Source organism: Microtus ochrogaster, unplaced genomic scaffold (assembly GCF_000317375.1).
Source record: "Microtus ochrogaster isolate Prairie Vole_2 unplaced genomic scaffold, MicOch1.0 UNK1, whole genome shotgun sequence".
Lineage (NCBI taxonomy): Eukaryota > Metazoa > Chordata > Mammalia > Rodentia > Cricetidae > Microtus > Microtus ochrogaster.
In genome coordinates this window covers 27,209,410-27,233,396 of record NW_004949099.1, presented here as the reverse complement: position 1 = coordinate 27,233,396, position 23,987 = coordinate 27,209,410, and the positions used below count along the sequence as shown (strand labels likewise).

The window sequence follows — 23,987 nt, the reverse complement described above, 5'->3', positions numbered from 1 at the left end:
CCCTTAAAGACAAGGTCCAAATAAATTGCCTACACTGGCCTTGAACTTGTGATTACAGGCTTGTACCACTAGTCTGCATATTTTCTTAAAGCCAGCTCTTTTGGGGTGAAGAACCCCTATGAGAATCTGATGAAAGCTATGGGTCTCTCCTGAGGGGGAAAAAAATGTAAAAGTACACGCACAAAGTTTTAAAAACTGTTTGAAGTTTGACATAGAAGTGACTGGATCAGTGTGTTGGGATGGATGTTAACCTAGCTGAAGCTATCCTGGCTCCCTCCCTCTAGGTGAGGCCCCAGGCCCTGGGTCCCCTAGTCTCCCTCTCCAACACCCATGAGGCAGAGATGGAGTAAGATCAGCTTTATTATTGGCATGAGGCAGGTAGGTGGTGATCATGCCAGGCCTTTCTGTAGTCAGGGGGCAGAAAGCTTGTCAGCCAGCACTGATCAACCTAGCTGGCTCTTCTGGGGAGGTCCAGATCTCTCCCCAGGTGCCTTTAGCTTCCAGTAGGTGGGCAGGTAAGCAGACTGCTAAGCATTGGATGTGTGGAATCCTCAGGGCTGCTCTGGGGCTGAGGCTGTGCTGGGGTTGGCCGGGGGTGGAGGCCGCGGCTGGATATCTCTGGTGCGCATGTAGGACAGCAGCTGCTCAGGAATCTCAGCCAGCACATCCTTGGCCAGTCGTGCCATGCTCAGCACCTGGTTCCCCGATCGGTCCACATAATCTCGGAAGGGTACAAACTGGGACAGACAAGAAAGGAGTTTTGCGTTCTGGCCAAGAGAGTGGGAAGCACGCAAGTTTCATCTTTGATCCCTAACATCTCTTTCCAAGTATCACTGTTCTTCTCCCTTACTATTGAACTGTTTTCTACATCTGTTTTTTCCACCCACTCTATCCCTACCCCACTTTCTATTCACCCTCAATTCATTTTCATTGGACTTCACACAGTGCTGAAATTACTCTTGCTAATGTCATTAATAGCCCTATAAGACTAAATCAGTGCAGTGGGTGATAATTTTCAGTCTTTGTCTTGCTGAGAGTCTCTTTAGCTTCCCTACACTTGAACGCCATCTTTCTGGCTACATCCTGCTTCTTTGTGTGGGGTGCTGGGGCTTTAACCCAGGATCTTGTGTATACAAGGCAAGCTCTCTACCATTGGACCACATTTGCAGCCCAAATCCCACGCCTAACACCACACTCTTTTCTTCTACTTTTCTGGAAGCTGTACTCCATCTCAGCTCCCATTCCTTTGGGTCTTCCTGTGCTCAGAAATCATTCTCTCCTCTCCAGGGTCTCTCTATGTAGCCCTAGCTGCTCATTATGTAGACTAGGCTGGCTTCAGAGAGATCCACCTGCCTTTGCCTCCTGAGTGCTCGGAAAGAGTGAGTGGACCGTGGGAGGGAGGGAAAGTTGTTGCAATTGGAAGGGGAGGAACAGTTTGCCTGGGAAAGAAGGTAGGTAAAAGGAGGGAAAAGTAAAAAGGAGGAATTACCTCCTGGGGCCCCATATTTACCTTTATCCTTGGCTTCTTATTTTGTTTTGTTTCAAGATGAGATCTCACTGTGTTGTGATCCTCCTGTCTCAGCCTCCTAACTAGTTAGGGCTGTAACCACTTTGCCTGATCCTGACCCAGAACCACATGTTTAGTTGCTAACACTACTTCTTTATTCGGTTATCATAGATCCCCCAAGCCCAGTGTTACCAGATCTGAATACCAGATTGTCTTCCTCTATCCCCTCCTCTGGCTTCCCCCACCCAGTCAGTGGGACATCTCTCACTAGAAAACTAAGACTAATTCTTGAAGTTGCCATTCAATTCCTTATCACTGTCTTAACAAGTCATCAAGTCTTGTAACAGGTTCGTAAGTATCTTATTTTGTTTTGTTATTCTTTTGAGATAACCTAGGCTGGCATTGGATTCTTAGTCTTCCTCCCTTAGCCTCTGAATACAGGAATTTCAGGTATACACATACACACTTCCATGCACAGCTCTTAAACATTTTTCTTTGTTTCCAGCAGGGTTTCATACAGGCCCACTCTGGCCTTGAACTCACTGTATAGCAAAATGGCCTTGAAATTTGAAAAAATATTTATAATTGTTATTATTATTTTATGTATTCAGTGTGCATGTGTAAATGCAGACATGAGTGTGCTACGGTGCACTTGTGGATGACAGAGGACAACTTTTAGAGTGGGTTCTCCCCTAACATGGGATCCCTAGAATCTAACCCACTTCATCAGGCTTGCTTAGCAAGTACATTTAATGCCTCCATCTCACTGATCTGACCTTGACTTCTTAGCCTTCTGTGTCCACCTCCTGAGTGCTGGGATTGCCGGCACATACTTGGTTTATGCAGTGCTGGAGATCAAACCCAGGCCTCATGCAGACTAGACAAGTACTCTACCAATGGAACTGCCTCCCAGCCTCTACACATCTTTAATTGGCTACTTCTGACCATGATCACTGTTCTGTCTCCACGCATCCCCAGTCATCCTTGCTGCTTGCTAATGGATTCCTGGCTTTTCCCTGGCCCTACCACAGCACACCACAGGGCAACAGCCAGAGAAGTCCTTTTACAATGTAGTTTGAGCTGGGCATGATGGCAAACATCTATAATCTTAGCACTTAGGAGGCTGAAGCAGTAGGGTTGCCATGAACTCTATGCTAGCCAGGGCTACATAGGAAGTTCCTTATATAGTGAGGTTCTATCTAAAACAAAACAAAATGAAACAAACAATAAATACATGGATGGATACATCATTAAGAATGAATTTTGACCATCAAACCTCAGATATTCACCATGCCAGATCCTCCTGCTAGCCTGGTCTGAGCCTCTGGCAGGTCTTACATGCTCCTTCTCTGCCTGTGAAGCTGACACCTTCCTCAGGTTTCACCTCGATGTCCACATCACAGCCTCACAGAAGCCTTCCCTGACAACTGTTGCTGACAACAGCAGCATTTGCTTCTTGGTCTGTGTAATACCGGTCGTCTCCGCTAGAGGGCCAAGACTTGGCCCTCCTGGACCGACAACCTCAGAATAACAGCAACCCGCTTAATCCACCCTAAAAGAACTGTTCAGAACCTGGTGTGATGTTGCAGTACTGTAAATCCAGTACTCTGGAGGCTGAGGAAGGAGGATCAGGAGTTCCAGAACAGCTTGTGCTATCTAACAATATCTTGTCTCATAAGTAAAACAACAACAAACAAACGAAAAAAGGAACTTGCTCTTTGAGTGAGGAAGGTTTTAAAGAGTGAGGGGAGACAGGAAGTGACTAGGAAAGAGTAAGGGGAGTGGCTCCTTGGGAGCCTTTCCTTCCCCTTATTTCTCTTGGCTTTCACTACTCTCAGGGCTACCTGAACGATGTCCCGCTCTGCATAGCGTCCCCTGGAGGACACACGTACATCATCACCGTCCAGTTCTTCCATTGCTGCAGAATAGACAGGCAGGCATCATTGGATAGGTCTCTCAACTCCAACTCATTCTGCCCCTTCCCCATTAGAGCCCTTCAGAGTCCTCATGGGGAGATCTGATGCTTGCACTCCACAGTGGTGTGGGATTGTTATCATTGTCCTTACTATGCTTTCCTTCCTGCATGTCCCATTCTGGGAAGGCAGAGGAAAGTGTTAACATCAGCAGCCATGTTTATGGAGAGGAAACATGTTTGAGTTCACCAAGGTGCCAGTCTGTCTTGTCTGTGAGGAGGGCCTAATGCCTAGATCCCTCCTGTTCTCTCCAGTTCCTACTCACCCTCAAACATAGCAGGTCCAACGCCGACAATAATGATAGACATGGGCAGTGAGGAGGCCTGTGGGGAGAGCAGTGACAGAGCAGTGACTGTGTGAGTCACGTGCTCCTGTGGGCAAAGATACTGATACTTTTTTTCCAGATTATCTCAGAATGCATAACAGGTGCTTTTGGGTAGAACATATAGCTAGTTGATTTATATCCATTATCTTGTTTGTATATTTGAGACAAAGTTTCACTCTGTAGTTCATGCTGACCTTGAATATTTCCAGTATCATTTAAAAAAGGTTTTCCTGCCAGACATGGTGACATGTATAATCTTAACACACATGGGACTGAGGCAGCATGGGTTAAATAATGAATAAATAATGAATTCTAGGCCAGTCTGAGCTACAGTGTAAGACCCTATCATGAAAAAACAAAAAAAACAAAAACAAACCCTAATGACAGCAAAATAGCCACATTAGGCACAGTATATCATGCCTGTTCTCCAAGACTCAGGAGGGAGAGGCAGGAGGATCATGTGATTTCAAGAGCAGCTTGGTCTTTATAGCTAGTTCCAGGCCAGCTCGAGCTACATAGACCTGGACCCAAAACCAAACAAACAACCCTCTAAATCCAGCAAACCAACAAACAAAACTAGTAAGGCATGGTGGCTCACACCTATAGCCCCAGCACTTGGAAAGAGGCAGAAAGATTGCCATTATTCAGGATAGTCTAGGCTATATAGGGATCTATATAGTAAGACCCTGTCACAAAACGAAAATTAAAAGCAGATAAAAAATAACATAAAAGGGGTTCTGCCCTCCCGGGACAAAGGGCAGGCATGCTTCTTGGCTGATTGTAAAAGACTAGCATTGCTTCAGTTGTTTCCTTAGAGGGTTTATCTGGTGGCATCATGCTGGGACCTAGAGAGTCACAAGCAAGTGTTCTTTGTGCCCCAGGCATCTCTGAAACTGGCAGGTGAAGTTGTTAGGATACACATGGAGTAAACATCTCAGCCTCTTCACAATATGGACAGTGACCCTTCCCTCCCAGGCCTTCCTCCTCAGACTCACACTGACAATGGCCTCTTTGGTCTGTGTCATATCGGAGATGACGCCATCAGTGATAATGAGCAGAACGTAGTACTGGGAACCATCTGAAATCTTGGCTGCAGCCCTGCATGAGAGACCAAGGTATGCAGGGGCCACCAGAGAGTCCCAGCTTCTACAGCCACCATAAGAGTAGTAGCCACCATATGGGCTTCTGGATCCCACAGTCTTTGGACCTGACTGTGGCCCTTGCCTGTCATCTCTCCATTTTGTATCTAATTTTAAGATAGGGTCACTCTTGTAACTGAAGCAGACACTAACTAATCCTCCTGCCTGCTTCCACCTCTCATTTGCTGGATCACAGTAATGATTCACCAAGTGGATCAGCACCCTCTTTCCTCTCTCATCTATCTCTGAATCCAGAAAAGGACTTCAGACATCCTCAGTCTACCCACTTACTTTACCTGGCCCCCCAACCTCTGTCTCACATCCTAAGTGACCTGGAAACAACTGATCTGTGCTGCCAAATGCATTGTCCCTATTTACATGTGTATATGAAGATTTAAATCAACTAAGTTAAACTAAATGAAAAACTCCATCATTAGTCACTCTAGTTACCTTTAAGGGCTCCCTTTCCATATGTGACTGCTGAATACTATATTGGCGAGCATAGATGTAGGTCACTTCCATCACTATAGGACATTTTCTTAGGCAGTGCTGGTGCTTACCCTGGTCTCAGAAGATTGAGAAAGGCATGGTGACAGTGCAGAGTCAGATGCTTCTGCAGGTGTGTGAGGTCCAGAGTGGGTGTGGCTGCGGAAGGCCCTGTGCACTCCTGCATCCTAGCCCATGCTCATGGGAGGTCTGGCCTCGTGCTACCTTTTATCACCTTGCTCACTCCACAGATAGTCACTGTAACCTGCTCTGTGTGGTAACAGAGGTAACAGAGCTTTGTGCTAAGCATGCACCCAGGAAGAATTTTGCTTGCTGTATATGCTTTTGTTTGTGTGTTTTATTTGTTTGTTTGTGATTGTTTTTTTTTTTTTTGTATTGCTGTTTGAGACAGGATCTCACCAGGTACCCCATCTGGCCTGAAACTCAGTTTGTAGATCCAACTGTCCTTGAACTCACAGAGATCTACCTGCCTCTAAAGGCTCAGACCATAACATCCACCCACTTTGCTATTTACTTAATAATAAACTCATTCCAAATCAAAAGTCTGGCTACTGTAGATCATTCTCTGGACTATACAGAATAGTTATACGGGCTGGCTTCTAAACTCTCAACAATCCCATTGCCATGGACTCTTAGTTGCAGGGATTACAGGTGTACACCACCTCACCTAGCTTATCCTATTTTTAAAACGAGGAAGCTGAAGTTCAGAAACACTAAGCAGCAGTCTCCAGGGTAAAAGAAGCTGGTGAGCACGTGTGTCTGCCCTGGCCTGTCCTGCACACTTCCCCAAGTGATCACCTGTCTTCATTACATCTGGGCACCCAGCATCTCCCAAACTTGTCACTTAGTGCTTTCGCAGGCTGTCAACACTGCCAGGCCGACTAGCCCTCTGCTGATGAAGGCCAGCTTGCCCTGGAGACCTGGCTGAGCAGCCTTGTGCTGTAACCTGTACTCCTATCTTCTAGGTTGCAGCCCCATCCTTTGAGATGGGTGTTCTGCTTCTCCAAGAGGGTCTTCAAACCCTGAGGGTATTGAGGGGGATTTAAAAATGAATTGTCCTGTGTGTAGATGAAGCCAGTGAATCAAGTACACTCAAAGCTCCTTTTTTTTTTTAAAAAAAAAAAGTAATTAGAGCAAACACAGACACAATGGGAGAAGAATAGAAAGTTTGCATGCATTTGTAAGATCAAACACTGGACTTCAAAGTCCCTCACAGTCTGACTGCTTTCAGCTGTGCCCTCCATCTCCCCCCAACACCCCCAGGGAGTGTAATGTCTTACTTTTGCCACCAGGCAACTTGCTAGAAATTTCTGGGGAGCTTTGCCTTACAGAAGTGATGATTTATTTATATTTCTGTCTCCTGCACCAAGGCGGGAGCTCCCGAGGGCAAGGACTAAATCCGATTCATCTGTGAGTCCCCAGTGCCCCAGCAGAGCACTGAGCACACAGCAGCTGCCCTTTGAATAGTGGCAATGATAATAATAGGAACAGCAATAATTACTGTTATAGCACTTACCAAGGGCAAGCACTTTTGTGAGTGCTTGACGTATGCTAACGAGTCCTCATAACAACCGTGCATTGTAAGTATTCTTAGCATTCTCATTTTACAGAGTGGTAAGAGAACTGACCAAAGCCACAAAGCCAGTGTATGACACTGTATGACCAATGTGCTGGATCTAATAGCTCAGTTGGTAGCTTGTCTAGCACACACTAGGCCGGGGGTTTGATCCCAGCACCACATACAGTGAGTATAGTGGTGCACACCTGCAATCCCAACACTGGAAGGCAGAAAAGCAGAGGATCAGAAGGCTGCAGTCTGGGATACAGGAGACCCTGTCTCAGGGAGAGGGAGGGAGAGAGAGGGAGAGAAGGAGAGGGAGAGGAGTAAAAGTGAGCTCTGATGTATTAACTCTACTCCAGAATCTACACTTTTGATAGAATCGTCCTTAAATGAATGTTTATTAAATAAATGAGTGAATGAATCAGTGTAGTTGCCCAAGATAATGTCTAAGAATTCTGTTTAATAACAATAACAGAAATGAACAGATTCCAAAATTTGTGTCAAAAATTGTTTGTGAAATATTATATGTGATTTGATTGTAACATGTTCCATTTTTAGTTTTCCTTTATTGTTTGTTTTGAGAGAAGATTTCTCTGTGTAGTCCTAGCTAACCTGGAACTCACTATGTGGACCAGGCTGATTCAAAATCACAGAGATCTGCCTGTCTCTGCTTTCCAGGTGCTGGGACTTAAGGTGTGTGCCACTATGCCCTGCTTTTATGTAAAACTTTCATTTCCCTGACCTTAATGTTTTCTGCAAGAATATTATGTTAGTTTTACAATTAAAGTAACTAATATCCTCATTATACACCAGAAAGTAATCCAGTCTTCTATAGGGAATGGGAAGTTTACTAAAAAGCCTTTAACCATATATTTTTGTTGTTACTTTTTTTTGTTGAGATGAGGTCACTTGTAGCCCATGTTGTCCTTGAACTCACTTTGTAGCTTCAGAAGAACCTGAACTTCTAATCATTCTGACTCTACTTCCCCGTGCTAGTTTATGGAATGTTGAGGATTGAACCCAGGGCTTCCTACAGGCGAGGCAAGCTCTCTAACAACTGAGTACACCCACAACCTGCATTTATTGTCTTTCCCCCATTCTTTTACTTCCAAGCTTTCTGAGACTCATTTTTTTAGCTAGATTGCTTTAAAGATTTATTTAGGGGCTAGAGAGATGGCTCAGTGGTTAAGAGCACTGACTGCTCTTCCAGAGGTCCTGAGTTCAATTCCCAGCAACCACATGGTGGCTCACAACCATCTGTAATGGGGTCTGGTGCCCTCTTCTGAACTGCAGGCATACATGTAGACAGAATATTGTATACATAATAAATAATTTTTTTTTTTGGTTTTTTGAGACAGGGTTTCTCTGTGATTTTGGAGCCTGTCCTGGAACTAGCTCTGTAGACCAGGCTGGTCTCGAACTCACAGAGATCCGCCTGCCTCTGCCTCCCAAGTGCTGATAAATAAATATTTTAAAAAAGATTTATTTATTTGCTTGCTTGGTTATTTAATGTGGATGAGTGCTCTATCTGCATGTATGCCTTTATGATATAGAGATATAGAGATCCCACTATAGATTGTTGTGAGCCACCATGTGGTTGCTGGGAATTGAACTCAGGACCTCTGTAAGTGCTCTTAACTGCTGAGTCATTTCTCCAGACCCCTTAGCTAGATCTCTTTTATTCAGTGTGTAATGGTTAATTTGTCTTGTTTTTGAGACAGGATGTCTATATGTAGCCCAGGCTGACCTTGAGTTTGAGGTCATCCTGCCTTGGCTCATAATTATAAGTGTGTGCCACCATTTCTGCATTTACTTCTTTTCAAAAAATATTTATTTATTTATTATGTATATAATATTCTGTCTGTGTGTATGCCTGCAAGCCAGAAGAGGGCACCAGACCCCATTACAGATGGTTGTGAGCCACCATGTGGTTGTAGACCAGGCTGGCCTCAAACTCACAGAGATCTGCCTGTGTCTGCCTCCCAAGTGCTGGGATTAAAGGTGTGCCACACAACTGACTGGTAAATCTGGGTTTTCATTCATTGCTTGTGTTTATTCTGAAATTTTGCATAGTTTTAAATCTAATCTGTACCTTCTGTGGGTCAGATGCTATGCTGTTACCTCTTACATCATTATCTAATAACTTTTTTGCTACCTAACCTCATAATAACTCCGCAAGTAAGCTAATATTACTGGGTATAGTGTTGCATGCCTGTCATGGCAGCACTTAGAAGGCTGGAGTAGGCTGATCGCTTGGACTCTATACGGGGATAGATATAGTGAGATCTTGTACCAAACAGAGACAGACAAAAAGAAGGTAGAGAGCTAGGCAATGGTGGCACATGCCTTTAATCCCAGCACTCAGAAGGCAAAGACAGGTGGATCTCTGTGAGTTTGAGGTCAACCTGGTCTACACAGTGAGTTTCAGGAAAACCAGGATTACACACTGAGACCCTGTCTTTGAAACAAACAAACAAACAAACAAACAAACCTAAAAGCAAACAAACAAAAAGAGCCAGTGGTGAGCTGAATGAATGTCCCCCACCCCCAGGCTTATATATTTGAATGTTTATCATCAGGGAGTGGCTATTTGAAAGGACTTGAAAGATTGGAGGGGTTGCTTTGTTGGAGGAGATGTGGCCTTGGAGGTGTGACCTTGTTGGAGAAAATGTGTCACCGGGGATGGGCTTAGATGCTTCAAAAGCCCACACCAGGGCAAGCACGTCTCTCTGTGTGTCTGTGGATTAAGATGTAGAAGTCTCTGCTACTTCTCCAGTACCACGTCCACCTGTGTGCTGCCATGCCGTGCTCCCTGCCATGAAGATAATGGACGACTTCTAGAACTATTATCAAGTCCCCAATAAATGCTTTTTTTGGTAAGAGTTTCCTTGGTTATGGTCACAGCAATAGAACAATGGCTAAGACAGAGGCTAAACTAGCTGGCATAGTAGTGTCACACCTACGATCCCAGCACTTAGGAGGTGGAGGCAGGAGGATCAGGAATTCAAGGGCAGCCTTGCCAACATAGCAAATTCCAGAACAGTTTGGCCTTTATGTGACCCTTTTTCAGAAAAGAAAAGAAAAATAAAAACAAAACAAGTTACTTAAGGTCACCTGGTTAGTGCCAAGTTGACAGCTATGTCTTGTAGCAAAGCTGGTGCCTTCACCACTGCCCCACAAGCTCTTCTTCTCTTTTAGACAAAGTCAAGGCCATCGAGACCACCTTGTGGCCTGGGATGTGGCTCTCAAGCAGCAGCTAAGGATGCTTCTTGATACTTTTTCTAAGCACAGGCAGAGTACCATCTTGGTACCAGGTCCTGGATCACTGTACACTGAATGCTTCCCCTTCTCTCCAAAGTCTAAGTTCACTCAGTGTGTCTGCCTGTGTCTGGGTCCAATCATTCCCCCCCCCCACTGCCACCCAATCCTCTTACCTGGCCACCTGGTTGATGACAGGAGCGAAGTAGGTGGGCCCGTAGAGCTGTACTGTGCGCAGACTCTGGAAGTAACTCTCCAGCACGCCCTCAATACCTGCACAGTTGGGGTCCTCATCATTGTTGTTCTGCCAAAAAAACATGAGGTTCAGCCCAGTTAAGCCCACAGAGAGGACACTCAGGGGCACTCTGATCCCAGCTCACTCCCACCCTAGACCCTTGCATGCTCTTCTCCACACTGCCCCATCTCCTTGTCCTGTCACCATGTCATAGGCCCTCCTTGGCTCTTGCCCTTCACAACACATTAACAGCAGTCATCCATCTGAGGGGCACTGAGTGTAGGCTCTGGCCCATACTGTACCAGGGGGAACTGGTGAGAGATTCGCCCCTCTGGGGGCAGCTTGGCTCCAAAGCCATAGGCTGGGAAGAGCTTGTCACTGTCGTAGTCCTGAATGATCTCTCCCACTGCCTTGAGGGCCATGGCATAGGCGCTGAGCTGGTAGGGACTCATGTAGTGTAGTGAGGTGGGCTGCAGGGGGTTCCCTGTAGAGACACAGGAGCTCAGACCTCACAGTCACCTGCTCGTCCTTGTATGTGTCCAGCCACCTGTACCTATGGACTCCCTCATTCTGTGTGTGACTCCATCATCTGTTCATATACCCCTCTTGAAACCCTCACTTGTTTCTCTATGTTTTATATGCTGTATTACACGCTCATCTGTCTACCCATACATCCTCCAACCCATCTGCCAGGCAGCAAATTCAGTTTTCAACCTATTTACTCATTTCTATCCATCGGCTTTTGTATCATCCTGTCTATCTACCCATCCATGCAGCCAGCCTCCTGCTCACCTGTCATTTCTCTTCCTTTCCATCTTTATGATATTCTGACTATTCAGCCATCCCTGTCTATTCCATTCTCTGTTCATATGGATCCGTTCCCCTGCCAGACTCTCCTAGCTAATGCACTTACCTGTTACTTCCTTAACCTAAAACAACAGCTGTCTGCCTGTGCAGTCACACACACCCCTACATGCCCCTTAGTGCACTCATTCACAAATCCTTCTCCCCATGATTTATTCATTTATCTGTCCATTCATTAATCATTCACTACCTATTAATTTATCCTGGTAAGTACCTACCCACCAATCTGTTCATCCTCTCCTGATAACTCTGTTTTTCTCCCACGCTGTACATTTCCTCTCTGGCTAATAGAGCAAGCTAGCCTTTCAACCGTACCTGATTAGATACCCATCATATTCTTGTACCCTCTGCCTACATTGGCACCCAGTACTTTCCCTCCATCACACCTGTTCAAGTGCCATCCTGGATTGGCTTTACGTAGTGTAGCTTTTTGGGTAGTTAAAGTCTTCACCCAGGTAGGAATCTAGACCAGTCTTTAAAGAATCCCTTAGACTCTGCCCATTCCCACAGTCTCACCCATGTCTCACCATTGGAAGCAGTGAAGTCAATAGCTACTGTGAAGTTCAACTGTGTCCTAGTGGAGAAGTAGATGGGTTGGTTACTGAGGGACCAATACCCACAACATCAGTATTTCCCAAGCATAAATCCATGTTAAATTGCAGATGGTAATCCAGGCAGTCTTGATGGCATCAACAAAGTACCAAATACTGCTGCTGCTACTGGTGGTGGTCCATGCATCACACTTTGCAGAATTAAGGGATTATTTTCTTTTTCTTTTTTTTTTTTTTTTGGTTTTTCGAGACAGGGTTTCTCTGTGGCTTTGGAGCCTGTCCTGGATCTAGCTCTGTAGACCAGGCTGGTCTTGAACTCACAGAGATCCGCCTGCCTCTGCCTCCCGAGTGCTGGGATTAAAGGCGTGCGCCACCGCCGCCTGGCTTAAGGAATTATTTTCATGACTAGGGTACTGTGTGTAGTTTAATGTAAGTAATACTATGGTCCTGAAATAATAACTAAAATACCTATTTTACATAGGAGAAAAGTGAAATTCAGAGAAGCAAAGTTCAGTGGGCCCTGCCCATTCACAAGTGAGAGAACTCATTGCTGGCTTGGTCATGACTCACCCTCCTTTGATATAATCCACAAAAGTGAATTCTGAGTCCACAGAGAAGGAAAGGAGTGTCACCTGTGGAATACAAGAGGCAGCCTGTCACTTTTGCAAGCACAGCTGAGGTGGCAAGAGAGGGAACCTAGTACAGCTTTGGAGAAAAGTGCATGATGGGACATGTGTGTCCACTCCTGCCCAGCTGCTCCCACCCTGCTTAGTCTCTGAAAGAGTAAAGGGAGAAGCTGTCAGGTGCATCCTGGATTCTGAAAGCATTTTAAATTTGGAAATGCAACTAAGGTACTTTTTTAATCCTGCAAAAGTAGGGTAGGAAATTTTTCTGGGTGAGAAAACAACAACAACAACAAAAAGTTCAGTGGTGTCACCTTATCCTCAGTGTTACTGTCCTAGATGATCTGTGCCCCTAGATGTCCTGCCTCCGTTATTTGTCAAGCATGTCACCACTGATTAAAAACAGAAGGACTGGGGAGGCCCGAGTCCAGGGAATACTTACGGTCCCCGAGTTGGTATATTTCTTCTTCTTGCATTTCTTCCGAGGGTTAAGTACCTAAGTATTGGATGGTCACAGTGACAATTATACCCAGCTGCCCAGGACAGAGCACTTGGCAAAATAACAGGGCCATGCCCTCACCTCATACACTGTGAACTGATTCTGGGCTTTGCTCAACTCCCGGTAGCTGGTTGTGAACTCGCCGATGAAATCATGGCTGCAATGAGGCCATGGGTGGGTAAGCAGCAGCTGCTGGTACTGAGCCAGAGCAGAACCCTAGAGCTTTTATTGCCTGAGTTCCTAACTTGGGCTACAGGACAGTGGGGGTGAGGCTAGATGGGGAAGAAAAAGCTGGAAGACAGTGTACTAGAGAGCTATCTAGCAGATCAGCTGTGTGTCTGCCTTCACCCTTCTGGCTCCCAGAGCTGCTTTGAGGTTCCTAGTGAATGAACCACATGGTCCAGGAACTGCTCTAGTGACCACAGGAGAAAGAGCACATCAGCTCATGCACCTACCTTCCATCTCGGTCCCAGTCATACACGTCAATCTTCACTGTTCTGAAATGCACATGATAAATCCGAACATGGGCTGTGTGTACATGCCAAACCCCAGGACACCCCAGCCACTTCCCCCATCCATCTGTCCTGTCGGCTGCTCATTTTCAAACTTCCACCTTTCATTCAGCTCATGCACATACCTGACCTTGTTACTACTGTTGTTATGGAAAACACACATATACACATACACACACACCACACACCACATACATCAAACACCACACACATACCACACACACACATACCACACATCAAACACCACACACACATCACACACACCATACACACATCACACACACACCACACACATACCACACACACACCACACACATCATACACACTACACACACCTCACACACCACACCACAAACACACCACACACATACCACATCATACACATATCACACCATGCACACCACACACACATCACACCATATACACCACACACACACATTACACACATACACACCACACACATACCACACAACACCACACAACATCACATACACATACACATCACACCACACAACCACACACAAACCACACACACCACACACACCAAATATCATACACACACCACACACAACACAAAACACCACACACATACCACACCACACACACACACACCACACACACATACTGCACCGTACATACACACCACTCATATATCACACACATACCACACACATACCGCACCACACACCACACACACATACACCACACACACACATCACACACTCCACGCACATACCACACACATCAAACACACCAAACATACCCACACACCACACACACATACACACACACACCATACACACCCCACACACCCCACACGTATTTGCCATTTGAATCTCCCTTTACTCCGGGCAGTGTTCTTAACACTTTCGGACTGTTTCATTTAATGTAACAAATATTCTCTGTAAGTACTATTATTCGTGGTTTTTATAAGAAAGTTTCTATATATTCTCCCCCTACTCCTCACCCCAGAAATTTAAGTACCTTGGCTAAGATTTCATAGCTAGGAAGTTACTGAGCTGATATCCTGATCAGCTATCCAGATATCCTGTTTTCCAAGAACTTAACCTACCCTCACTTCATCTTTTTCTCCCTTTTTTCTGGAACTTCCTTCTTTCCTTCAACAACCTTGCTGATAGCCCAGGCTAACCTTAAATTCGAGATCCTTTTGCCTCAACCTCCTGAGTCCTGAGGTTACAAACATGTGTCACCACTTCTGGATTCAAAGACTCTGCCCCCTGTCTCACACATCTATTAAGTTCAATCCATCAAACTATGTAGCCATCTGTTCACTCATATACAATACAATTACCTGTTAATGTACCCCTTTATTCACCCATCAAACCATACAACCCACCATTCACCAACTCTAATACATACAAGCACCCACCTGTCTATCTACTCAAATAAATACCCAACCATATTAACGTCTGTCCATTCATTTGCATAAGCAACCATTCAGGTGCCCTATTCACCCACCAGTCTTTGTACCACACACTCAGTAGTTCCTTTGGGTCAGCCACCTCCTTTACGCACACCCATCAGCTGATTCATCCACTAATCATCTCTTCATCCATCCATGATTCATCTGTCTGGCCATCAATGCACTTGTCATTCTACCTGTCCTTTTCTATTCTGCTTGGTTTTCCATTCATGCGTCTGCCGCTCTGCAGCCATTCATCAACTCTTACATGCTCGTCTGTCACATCTCCATTTGTTAATTGCCCATCTTCTCTCTGTCTGCTGATATACCTACCAGTCGAATTTTCTGTTCATTTTCTATGCTTTCATCATCTTCTCCTCTACCCACCCACCACTTCTTTATACGCCCATTCACAGTTTCTCCACACACCCAACCATTCCCCGTTTAGCCGCTCCTCTGACCATCTATCCTTGTATCTGCTTGCTCATTTGTTCCCCTGCTCTTTCACCTACTAGTCCTCATTCTGGGACTCAGGAACCTCATCCTTTTTTTCAGAGGGAGCCTCACTCATGTCCTGGTCCCCTGAAAGAGCAGCTGATACTGAGTCAGACCTGTCATAGTCTCCATTGCAGAGCGCCCGCACAGGGATGCTGAAGGGCTGCCATACTGGGTTCAGTGTGTTTTTCACAACCTCTGTCTTGTGGCAGATGGTGAACCTGGAGGGAGGCAGGGAACTGGAAATTTCCTTGGAGTGGCACCGAGACCACTACCTACAGAGGACCCCAAGATTTCCCACTCTTTGAGCATGAACCTCATTCCTAGCCTCAGTGCTGTATGGGGGTGACTCACGTGCCATCCTCATTGCTTCTGTAGAACACAAGGAAAGGGTCTGACTTCCCAAAGAAGTCCTTTTTGTCCAGCTTGTTTGCACACAGTTGCATGGTTGCAATGTCCTAAGGATTGATAGAGGGGGCTGTTGAGACCCAGCTAGTCTGGAGCCTTCAGCTGGTTAAGGGACTCTGGGAAATGAAGGAGTCTGTGGTCTAGCATGTGGTCCTCACTGACCCGACAGTTGCTGAGCTCTTCAGCAGTCAGCAGTATGGTTCCACACTTCTTGCCTGGCACACCCCTGGAAGCAGAAAAGGCCCCTTACAGAAAGAAGGGAGAGTTGAGGTGATCAGTCTGGGTTTCTGTGGGCCAGTTTTCTATTTGCTGACAGTCCCCTAAGTATGCCCCACTTCTATTCTGAGTAGCTCCTCGTGGGAAAAGGCCTGCTTTGATTTTCTGCAAACTGGCCGAGGGGGTATCACATTAACAGCAGTGTGGCAAAGGCATGTAGTAGACTGCAGGTGTGTGTTATTGTTTCTAAGCTGCTGGACTCCTGTAGGGCATTGTTTCTCTCTATGAAATGGGGATGGCAGGCAGCTGTAAAAGGATCTGAACAAGTGCCTGGAAGGCAAGTGATTTGTAAGCCTTGTACATGTGAAGGGCGCATTCTTCAAACAGCCCTGACTGCCTATCCCAGGCCAAACACTGTCCTAGATTGGGAGGGGCCAGTGGGCACTCAGCAGATATGCCAGACTCTGCTCTTGGGGAGCTTCTAGGGTGTGGCCTGCTAGATGCTATAGACAGTGGAGTGTTATGGACAGTTCTGAATGAGAAGAGGAATTTCTGTTTACGCCAAAATGCAAAATATTGCTTTGCCTTTTGAAGATGGGAGGTAAGATTCAGGAAGCCAGAGAAGGGGGATTGAAACGTTGAGGCTAGCCTAGGCTGCTTAAGTCAGACTCTGTCTCAACAAACAAAACATAACTGGACATGAAGCACATGCCTATAATTCTAGCACATGTGAAGTTAAGGCAGGAGGATTGCTGTGAGCCTGGTGCTAGCCTGGGATACACAGTGAGTTCTAGGTCAGCTTAGGATACATAGCAAGACCATGCCTCAAAACAAAAGACCAAACTGCAAGCAGTAACAACCCCATCTCTACTCCCCAAACAACAAAGGACTTAAAATGAAAAAGACAAAAGAAGCTTTATTCTCTCCTGGCCCTCCAAAGGGACATTTCCCTGTGCACAAAGAGTGGATCCAGGGATCCTCATTCCTGATTTGCCTGGGTCCCTAAGCATTAAGGGACCCTGTGATAGAGGCCTATGAATCATGATTCCCTAAGGGATTCAGAGTGTTCAGGGAAGCTAGTCCAAGAATCCCCAGGACTGGCAAAGTGAGTTAGTAGGTAAAGGGATGGAGGTACTTGCTACCCAGCCTGCCAACCTGAGTTTGATTCCTAGGACATGCCTGGTGGAAGAAGGGGACCAACTCCCACAAGTTTTCCTCTGACCTCTGTGGCACATGTATGCCTGCCCCCTTACAAATAAGGAGCCGAGTGATGGTGGCACACGTCTTTAATCCCAGCACTTAGGAGTCAAAGGCAGGCAGATTTCTGTGAGTTTGAGGCCAGCCTGGTCTACAGAGTAAGTTCCAGGATAGGCTCCAAAGCTATACAGAGAAAACTTGTCTCAAAAAATCAAACCAAAACAAACCAAAAACAAAACAAAAAACCCAGAAAAACAAAAAATAAAAAATAAAAAAGGAGAGTTGTGGGTTCAAGTCCTGGCCCTAACTTGCTGTGTGACTTCCCCATCTTTAAAGTGAGAGAGCTCAGCTGGGCATGACAGCCACACCTACAACATCAGTAACTCAGGAGCCAGCAGGAGGATCATCTAGGTTTGCAGCCAGCTTGGTCTACAAAGCAAGTTTTAGGACAGCCAAAGCTACATAAAAACCTCATCTCAGGGCTGGAGAGATGGCTCAGCGGTTAAGAGCACTGGCTGCTCTCCTAGAGGATCCGAGTTCAATTCCCAGCACCCACATGGTAGCTCACAACTGCCTATGACTCCAGTTCCAGGTGATCTGACACCCTAACACCAATGTACATGGAATAAAATTAAAAAACCTTTGTCTCATAAAAAATAATAATAATAAAATGTGATACAGTGATACATGCCTGCAGTCTTAGCATTTGGGAGACTGCGGCAGCAGGATAAGAAATTAAAGCCAGTCTCCTCTACAAAGAGACTTCAAGGTCAGCCTGGACTTGGAGAAACAAACAAACAAATCAAGATAAAATAAAATGAACTGTTTCAGCTGGGCATGGTGATGTATGACTTTAATCCTAGCACTGGGAGGCAGAGACAGGTGGATCTCTGAGTTTAAGGCTAACCTGGTCTACAGAGTGAGTGGCAGGAGGACAGCCAGGGCTACACAGAGAAACCTTGTCTCAAATAACAACGATGACAAAATTAAGGATAATAAACAAATAAAAAGAATTGCTTTTTTAGTTCCGTGTGTGTGTGTGTGTGTGTGTGCGTGCGCGTGTGTGTGTTTGAGACAGGGTTTCTCTGTGTAGCCCTGGCCATCCTGGAAATCACTCTGTAGAGACTGGCCTCAGTGATCTACCTGTCTCTGCCTCTTGAATCTGGGGATTAAAGGTGTGTGGCACCACCTCCCAGCTACCTTTTTTAGTTCCTTCAAATCCTGACCCTGCTAACTTTAACAGATGGTGTGTGCTGTGGATGGAGCTGTACCCAGCACGGTGAACCACCAGCTGTTGACTGCATCGCCTTGTGTCCTTGCCATGCTCTCCTTGGCCTCTCACCCAGGGTGAACTGCAGCCTCCTTCCCAGCACTGCTCTGACTTTAATATACTAATCTGCAGAACTGCAGCCCTGTTTAACTCCAAATCTATCTAACTCTTACTGCACACACAGTAGAGCATGGCCACATGATCTAACCAGTCTCCATTTCAGACACATGGCCACAAACCTCAGGTTCGTCCTTATCACTGCGCAGTGACCCTACCGAGCACTCATGGCCTCTCTCTCCAGTTCTGTCACACAGAAGAGTCACTCTTCTCCCCTCAAGCATCAGGGCCTCCTCCCGTCCTCTCTCAGCCAGTGACCTGGTTTCCCACTTGCTGACAAAACTGAAGCAACCAGAAGAGATGGTCCACCCACCGCCATGCTACCCTGCCACCAGCATCTTCACCCACATGGCTGAGCCTTCCTACAGCTGCTATAAATGAGCTGTCACGTGACTCTTCACCCTCTGCTAGCTACTATCCTACCATCCGCTCTTAGTCTGCACGAGGACACCAGCGATGCTCTCCTTCTTTTTCTTTGAGATTCTTTATAGCTAAGGATTACTTGGAACTCACTATGTAGACCAGGATGGCCTCAAACTCATGGCAGTCCTCCTGTTCTTGAGAGCTAGGGTTATAGGCACGAGCTGCCACACCTGCCTGGCTTCCCCTTTCGTTTACTCCACCAGCGTCTCCGTCTCTACTGGCCCAGGCATTTCAAATTACAAATGTGGTGAGATTTTTCTCATGTCACAAACTACAAACCTAAATATTGGTACAAAGATGATACAATGAAGCCCATTACTCTGCATGCTAATTTAAAAACAATTTAAAAAATTATAAATCTCTTTTCTCTTGAAAGGTTCTCATGATGTAGCCCAGGCTTATCTTGAACCTCAAAACTTGCCTCAGCCTCCTAAGTGCTGGGATTACTAGGATCTTAAAACTTGGAATCTAAGCCAGGCAGTGCTGGTGCACACTTTTAATCCTAGCACTTGGGAGGCAGAGGCAGGTGGATCTCAGTGAGTTTGAGGCCAGCCTGGTCTACAGAGCAAGTTCCAGGACAGGTAGGGCTACACAGAGCATCATTTTACATTGTGTGTGACTTGTGGGATTTGGTTTTCTCCTTCTATCATGTAGGTCATCAAGTATAGTGGCAAACGTTTTTAGCCCCTGAACCGTGTCACCAGCCCTGTAAATCTATTCCTGACCCCAGGTCTGCTATATACACATCTCTTTTTCTCCCTTTATAGCAAAAATTCCTTGAAATTTCTCTGGCTCCTATGCCCCCTTTCCACCTTCTAAAACTCTCTAGCCTCTACCTCCTCTTGTCAGCCAGCAGTGATATAAAGGTAATTTCCAATTCTTATTTTATTTGAGCTGCAGCAACATTAAGTGTTGTTGGTTCCCTCTCTACTTTCTCCTCTTTCTTCCTTTTATTGTGTTGGGATCAAACTCAGGCCCACATGCATATTAAGGATATGGTCTACCACTGAGCTACACTCCAGTACCTTTCTTCAAAAAAAAAAAAATTAAATCTTTATTTTATTTTATTTTTTTGCAATGTGAGCGTGGGAATCTGATCTTAAAACTTGGAATCTATGCCAGGTGGTAGTGGTGCACACCTTTAATCCCAGCACTTGGAAGGCAGAGGCAGGCAAATAAATCTCTGTGAGTTCGAGGCTAGCCTGGTCTACAAAGTGAGTTCCAGGATATCTACGGCTACATAGAGAAACCCTGTCTCAAGAAAGACAAAACAAAACAACAAAAACCAAAAACCAAACAAAAAACCTCTGGAATCTAATAGAACACGAGTCCATGCTGAATCAGTCCCTCCAAACTGGCTCAGATTTTCTCTCTGCCTCTGTTTCTCTCTCTCTCTGACAAGACAAAGTTTCACTGTGTAGCACAGCCTGGCCTGCAGCTCACTATGTTACCTAAGCAGGTCTCCAACTTGTGGCAACCTGCCTGCCTCAGCATCCTGAGTGCTGGGATTACAGGGGTGGGCCAGCATGCGTGGCAGTATACTCATTTTAAAACCAAAACCCCCAAACAAATCATTTCAATTGGTAGCACAGTTTCATCTTTCCTGTTGTCCAGGTGGGATGCAGGCCCACCTTTCCTTCCTTTCCTTCCTTTCCTTCCTGTATTTCATGGGTTTTGGATCTGTTGGCTCCCCCTTCAGAGTACATCCAGAATCTGACCAGCTTCCCATCCACTGTATTTCCTCCCTGGAGTACAATGGCTGCTTTCTGACTGCCATCTGCTTCTGTCTTTGTCCACATAGGGTTTATTCTTAACCCAGTGGTCAGCATAGTTAGGTGATGGCACTCCTCATGCTCAGAACCTCACATAGACTCGGATCTCAGAGTGAAAGCTAAAAGGGCCTGACTGGGAACTTCCTAATCTGCCTCCTGCCCTGTCCCTCTCTTGGCTCCACCCACACTGGCCAGTTTGCTCTGATGTAGGTTGATTAGGCTTGTTTCCTCTATGTCTACAGAGCTCACTCTTCACCTTCAGGTACTGCTCCAGGGTTACTAGCCTTCCAGCTGCCCAAATAACTGAAGATGATGTCTCCCCCACCAGCTCTCCTGCAGCCCTCTTCTTTGATCCCTCTCTCCATATATTGTTTACTATGTCTACTGTCTGTTTTGCACTCATTTCCACCTCCTCCCTCCAACTAGTTTGGCTCACTTTTGCAACTTTAGCCCATTAAACTGTGGGAGACAGCGGCTTGTCCAGGGGCAGAATCTGGGGGTCCTCAAGCAGGGCAAGGCTTTGGGACACGGCTAATGCACAGTCTAGTGAGCACCCGGGTACAGTGGCAAGACCTGAGGATTTGATCTATTCCAGGAAGCTTCCCGATGGAGTAGGGCTTGGGAGAAAGCTTTAAAGATCGAATCAAACTTAGAAAAAGAATGAAGAGGAAACAGGTCCAGCCTGAGATTGATTTGAACAGAGTCCAACTTTCTACAGGAGTAAGGGAGCTAGGCAAAGCTCCTGTTGGGACACTCTCTGCAGTCCCACCAGCCATTCTGCCAGCAGTCTTGCTGGAAGGGTGAACTCAGAGAGACCCTCCCTCCCCTGGAACCTTTTCCCTTCAGCTCACGTAAGAGGTCGTTCCACTCGACTGCCCTGGCCTCCAATCACTTCTCCAAGGGCCAGAAACGCTTGTCCCAAGAAGTCCTGTGCCAAGATAGGGAGTCAGCCAGATGGGGGGGGGGAGCACTGAATGCCAACCAAGCCCACCCGGTGATGCTGCTGCTCTTGACCAAGATAACTCTGAAGTGCAGGTGACAGAGGGCCATTGCCAGGGCCAAAGCCCCACATGTTTTCTGCTTCTTGATGAGCTCCCAATCAAATTCTTACCTTCTGCAGGTTCCAGGAGGTAGGCAGGGAAGGAAGAACAGCAGTGAATAAGGCTGGAGCAGACCAGGGGAGGAGCTAGGGTTGGGGTTGGTGGGAGGGAGGTCAGAGAGGCCAGGACCTAAGAAGGGCTGGTGTGTTGGTGGAGGATGATGGGAGGGGGAGAGGAAAGTCCTTTGACAGGTTAGCCTCTCTGGGTGCCCAGGCAACATGCCAGTTTCTGCAGGCTTACCGGTTTGGAGATGTTGGCTTTGGAGTCAACGTTGTACCTGAAAAAGAGAGTGGAACCGGTGTGGGGTGCGGATGGGTGAGAGAAAGTCTGGAAGAGGTTAGGTTCAGTCTTGGTTAAAATTGTAGGTGAAAAGAGGGGCAGTAGACCCCAGTTGAGCCTGGGTCTGGTTTGGGACCTGTGTGTAAGGGTTGAGAGGGTCGTGCCTGGGGTGAAGCCAAGGTGGAGGCTTGGTGGGGGAGGGGGCCCAAGGTCAAGGTGGAGCTAAATTAGGTGGCGGGTCAGGCTTGGTTGGGTAGGAACTGGTTGGATCCTTTCTAAGGCGGAGCCAACCTGGGTGTGGGGGCGGAGTTAAGACTAGAGTGCTGCCCTTTGGCGAGGGTCCTGGGCCTGGGGAAGAAGCCAGGTAGGAAGGTGGGGATGGGGGTGGGGACCAGACAGAATTCCGAACTGATCCAGGTTTGGGGGGAGGGGCGGTAGACCAAGACAGGATTCTAGGAGCCTCACACATCGAAGCGGAGATTCTGCTTTTCTTCAAAGAAATAGTCGAGGACGAATTTGCGCACGAAGTCTGGGTTCAGAGTGTTGTCAATCACCTCCGTTCTTCCGAACTGGGCGGGGGGACGGAGGATGAGCACGGGCAGCCGGGCTGGAGGTTCCCGGGAGCGGCCCTGAGCTAGGCTGGGACTCTGGGACTCACCTCCCGCCACTCCTGGCTGGCCCGGCTCTGCGTGTGAAGCACCACCACTGCGGGTGGGGGCAGGGGAGGGAAGCTCGTCAGGTCGGCCCGCACCCCTTACCGCCCCACCCGCTCCTACACCCGGGTTCCTCCTCCAGGCCCTGGAGCCGCTTACTGGGGTCCGACTTGGAGAAGGTGTCCAGGTCTAGCAGATTTCTAGAGAAAAGCAACAAACAGATGGACAGAGGGCTACATCATTCTGCAGCCCACCACCTTGACACAGTCCTAAACTAGGCATCTGGAAGAGACATGGGGTTTAAATCGTACTCCCTCCCTATCACTATCCCCAGTGAGTGTTGGGGTCCACACTGTCAGCATTCGGGACAACACCAGAAATCTCTGCCAATTGGCTGCATATATGCTCATATTGTCTCCAAGGGTCCAGGAAGGCGGTTCGCCCCAGAACTTTGGCCCCTTGTGGTCTAGCTCTTAAGAAATCCCTGCAGCCCACCTTTTGAGCTGGTAGGCTTGAGCCCGCTTTTATAGGGTGGGGCTGCCCAGGGAGACCTCCCCCCTTCCATCCTGTCAGTGACTCCCGCCTTCAGCCTTGGTTCTGTTTCCCGCTTGTGGTGGCCCCCTCTGTGGTCTAGCCCCCTGCCCACACCGAGCCTACAGCTGTGTGGGGCTGGGGCATTGCCAGTACTTAAGCCCTCCCTAGCATGGCCCGCTCACCGGCACGACACAGTAATTTCAATCTTGGTGGCCGGGACGTTGCGCTCCGAGGCTCCGCTGAGAGACATGGCTGGTCCAGTGGCCAAAGTCGCGGGGGTAGGGGTGGGGGTTGGCTGCGAGACCCCAGCCACCTGAGCTAGGGGTGAGGACGGCCCATGTGCCAAGGCAGCGGTGCTCTCTCCAGCCCTGTGTGCGCTCCGCTGCTCGCGCCCTGACAGTGGCCGCTGGCAGCAGCGGCTCCAGATGGCAGCACAGCCCCGCCCGGCCCTGCAGGCGGCCCCCGCCCCATTGGAGCAGCCAGGAGCTGGTTGGAAACCTCACCCAGACCCCAGATCTGACCTACACTTCCTCTGGAGCCACCTCG

At 47.2% G+C, this 23,987-nt stretch overlaps 1 protein-coding gene across 2 annotated transcripts; it reads right to left on the bottom strand.

Moving 5' to 3' along the window:
* Positions 1 to 342: 342 nt before the first annotated feature.
* Positions 343 to 23,874, bottom strand: Cpne9 (copine family member 9). 2 transcript variants are annotated; one of them, XM_005364997.3, is made up of 21 exons: positions 23,624 to 23,874; positions 23,067 to 23,107; positions 22,913 to 22,959; positions 22,720 to 22,823; positions 22,216 to 22,252; positions 21,987 to 21,989; positions 21,727 to 21,803; positions 16,043 to 16,106; positions 15,827 to 15,930; positions 15,589 to 15,693; positions 13,498 to 13,539; positions 13,124 to 13,199; positions 12,986 to 13,039; positions 12,491 to 12,552; positions 11,897 to 11,943; positions 10,808 to 10,989; positions 10,447 to 10,574; positions 4,801 to 4,903; positions 3,746 to 3,803; positions 3,352 to 3,425; positions 343 to 737 (listed from the first exon to the last, which is right to left on the bottom strand). In XM_005364997.3, exons 1-21 carry the CDS (start codon positions 23,689 to 23,691, stop codon positions 552 to 554), a joined length of 1,662 nt encoding a protein of 553 aa, XP_005365054.1. In that variant the 5' UTR covers positions 23,692 to 23,874; the 3' UTR covers positions 343 to 551. The 2 variants fall into 2 exon arrangements, with proteins under 2 accessions (XP_005365054.1, XP_026643899.1); XM_026788098.1 differs by lacking the exon at positions 22,913 to 22,959 and having other exon boundaries at positions 23,624 to 23,664.
* Positions 23,875 to 23,987: the final 113 nt, after the last annotated feature.

Coding starts and splice junctions, on each gene's coding strand:
- Cpne9 (XM_005364997.3), bottom strand. CDS start 23,691: ATGTCTCTCAGCGGAGCCTCGGAGCGCAACGTCCCGGCCACCAAGATT. Junction 10,990..11,896: donor TGACTTCACTGCTTCCAATG/GTGAGACATGGG, acceptor GTGTCTCTACAG/GGAACCCCCTGCAGCCCACC. Junction 4,904..10,446: donor GTCATCAACCAGGTGGCCAG/GTAAGAGGATTG, acceptor TCTCTCATGCAG/GGCTGCAGCCAAGATTTCAG.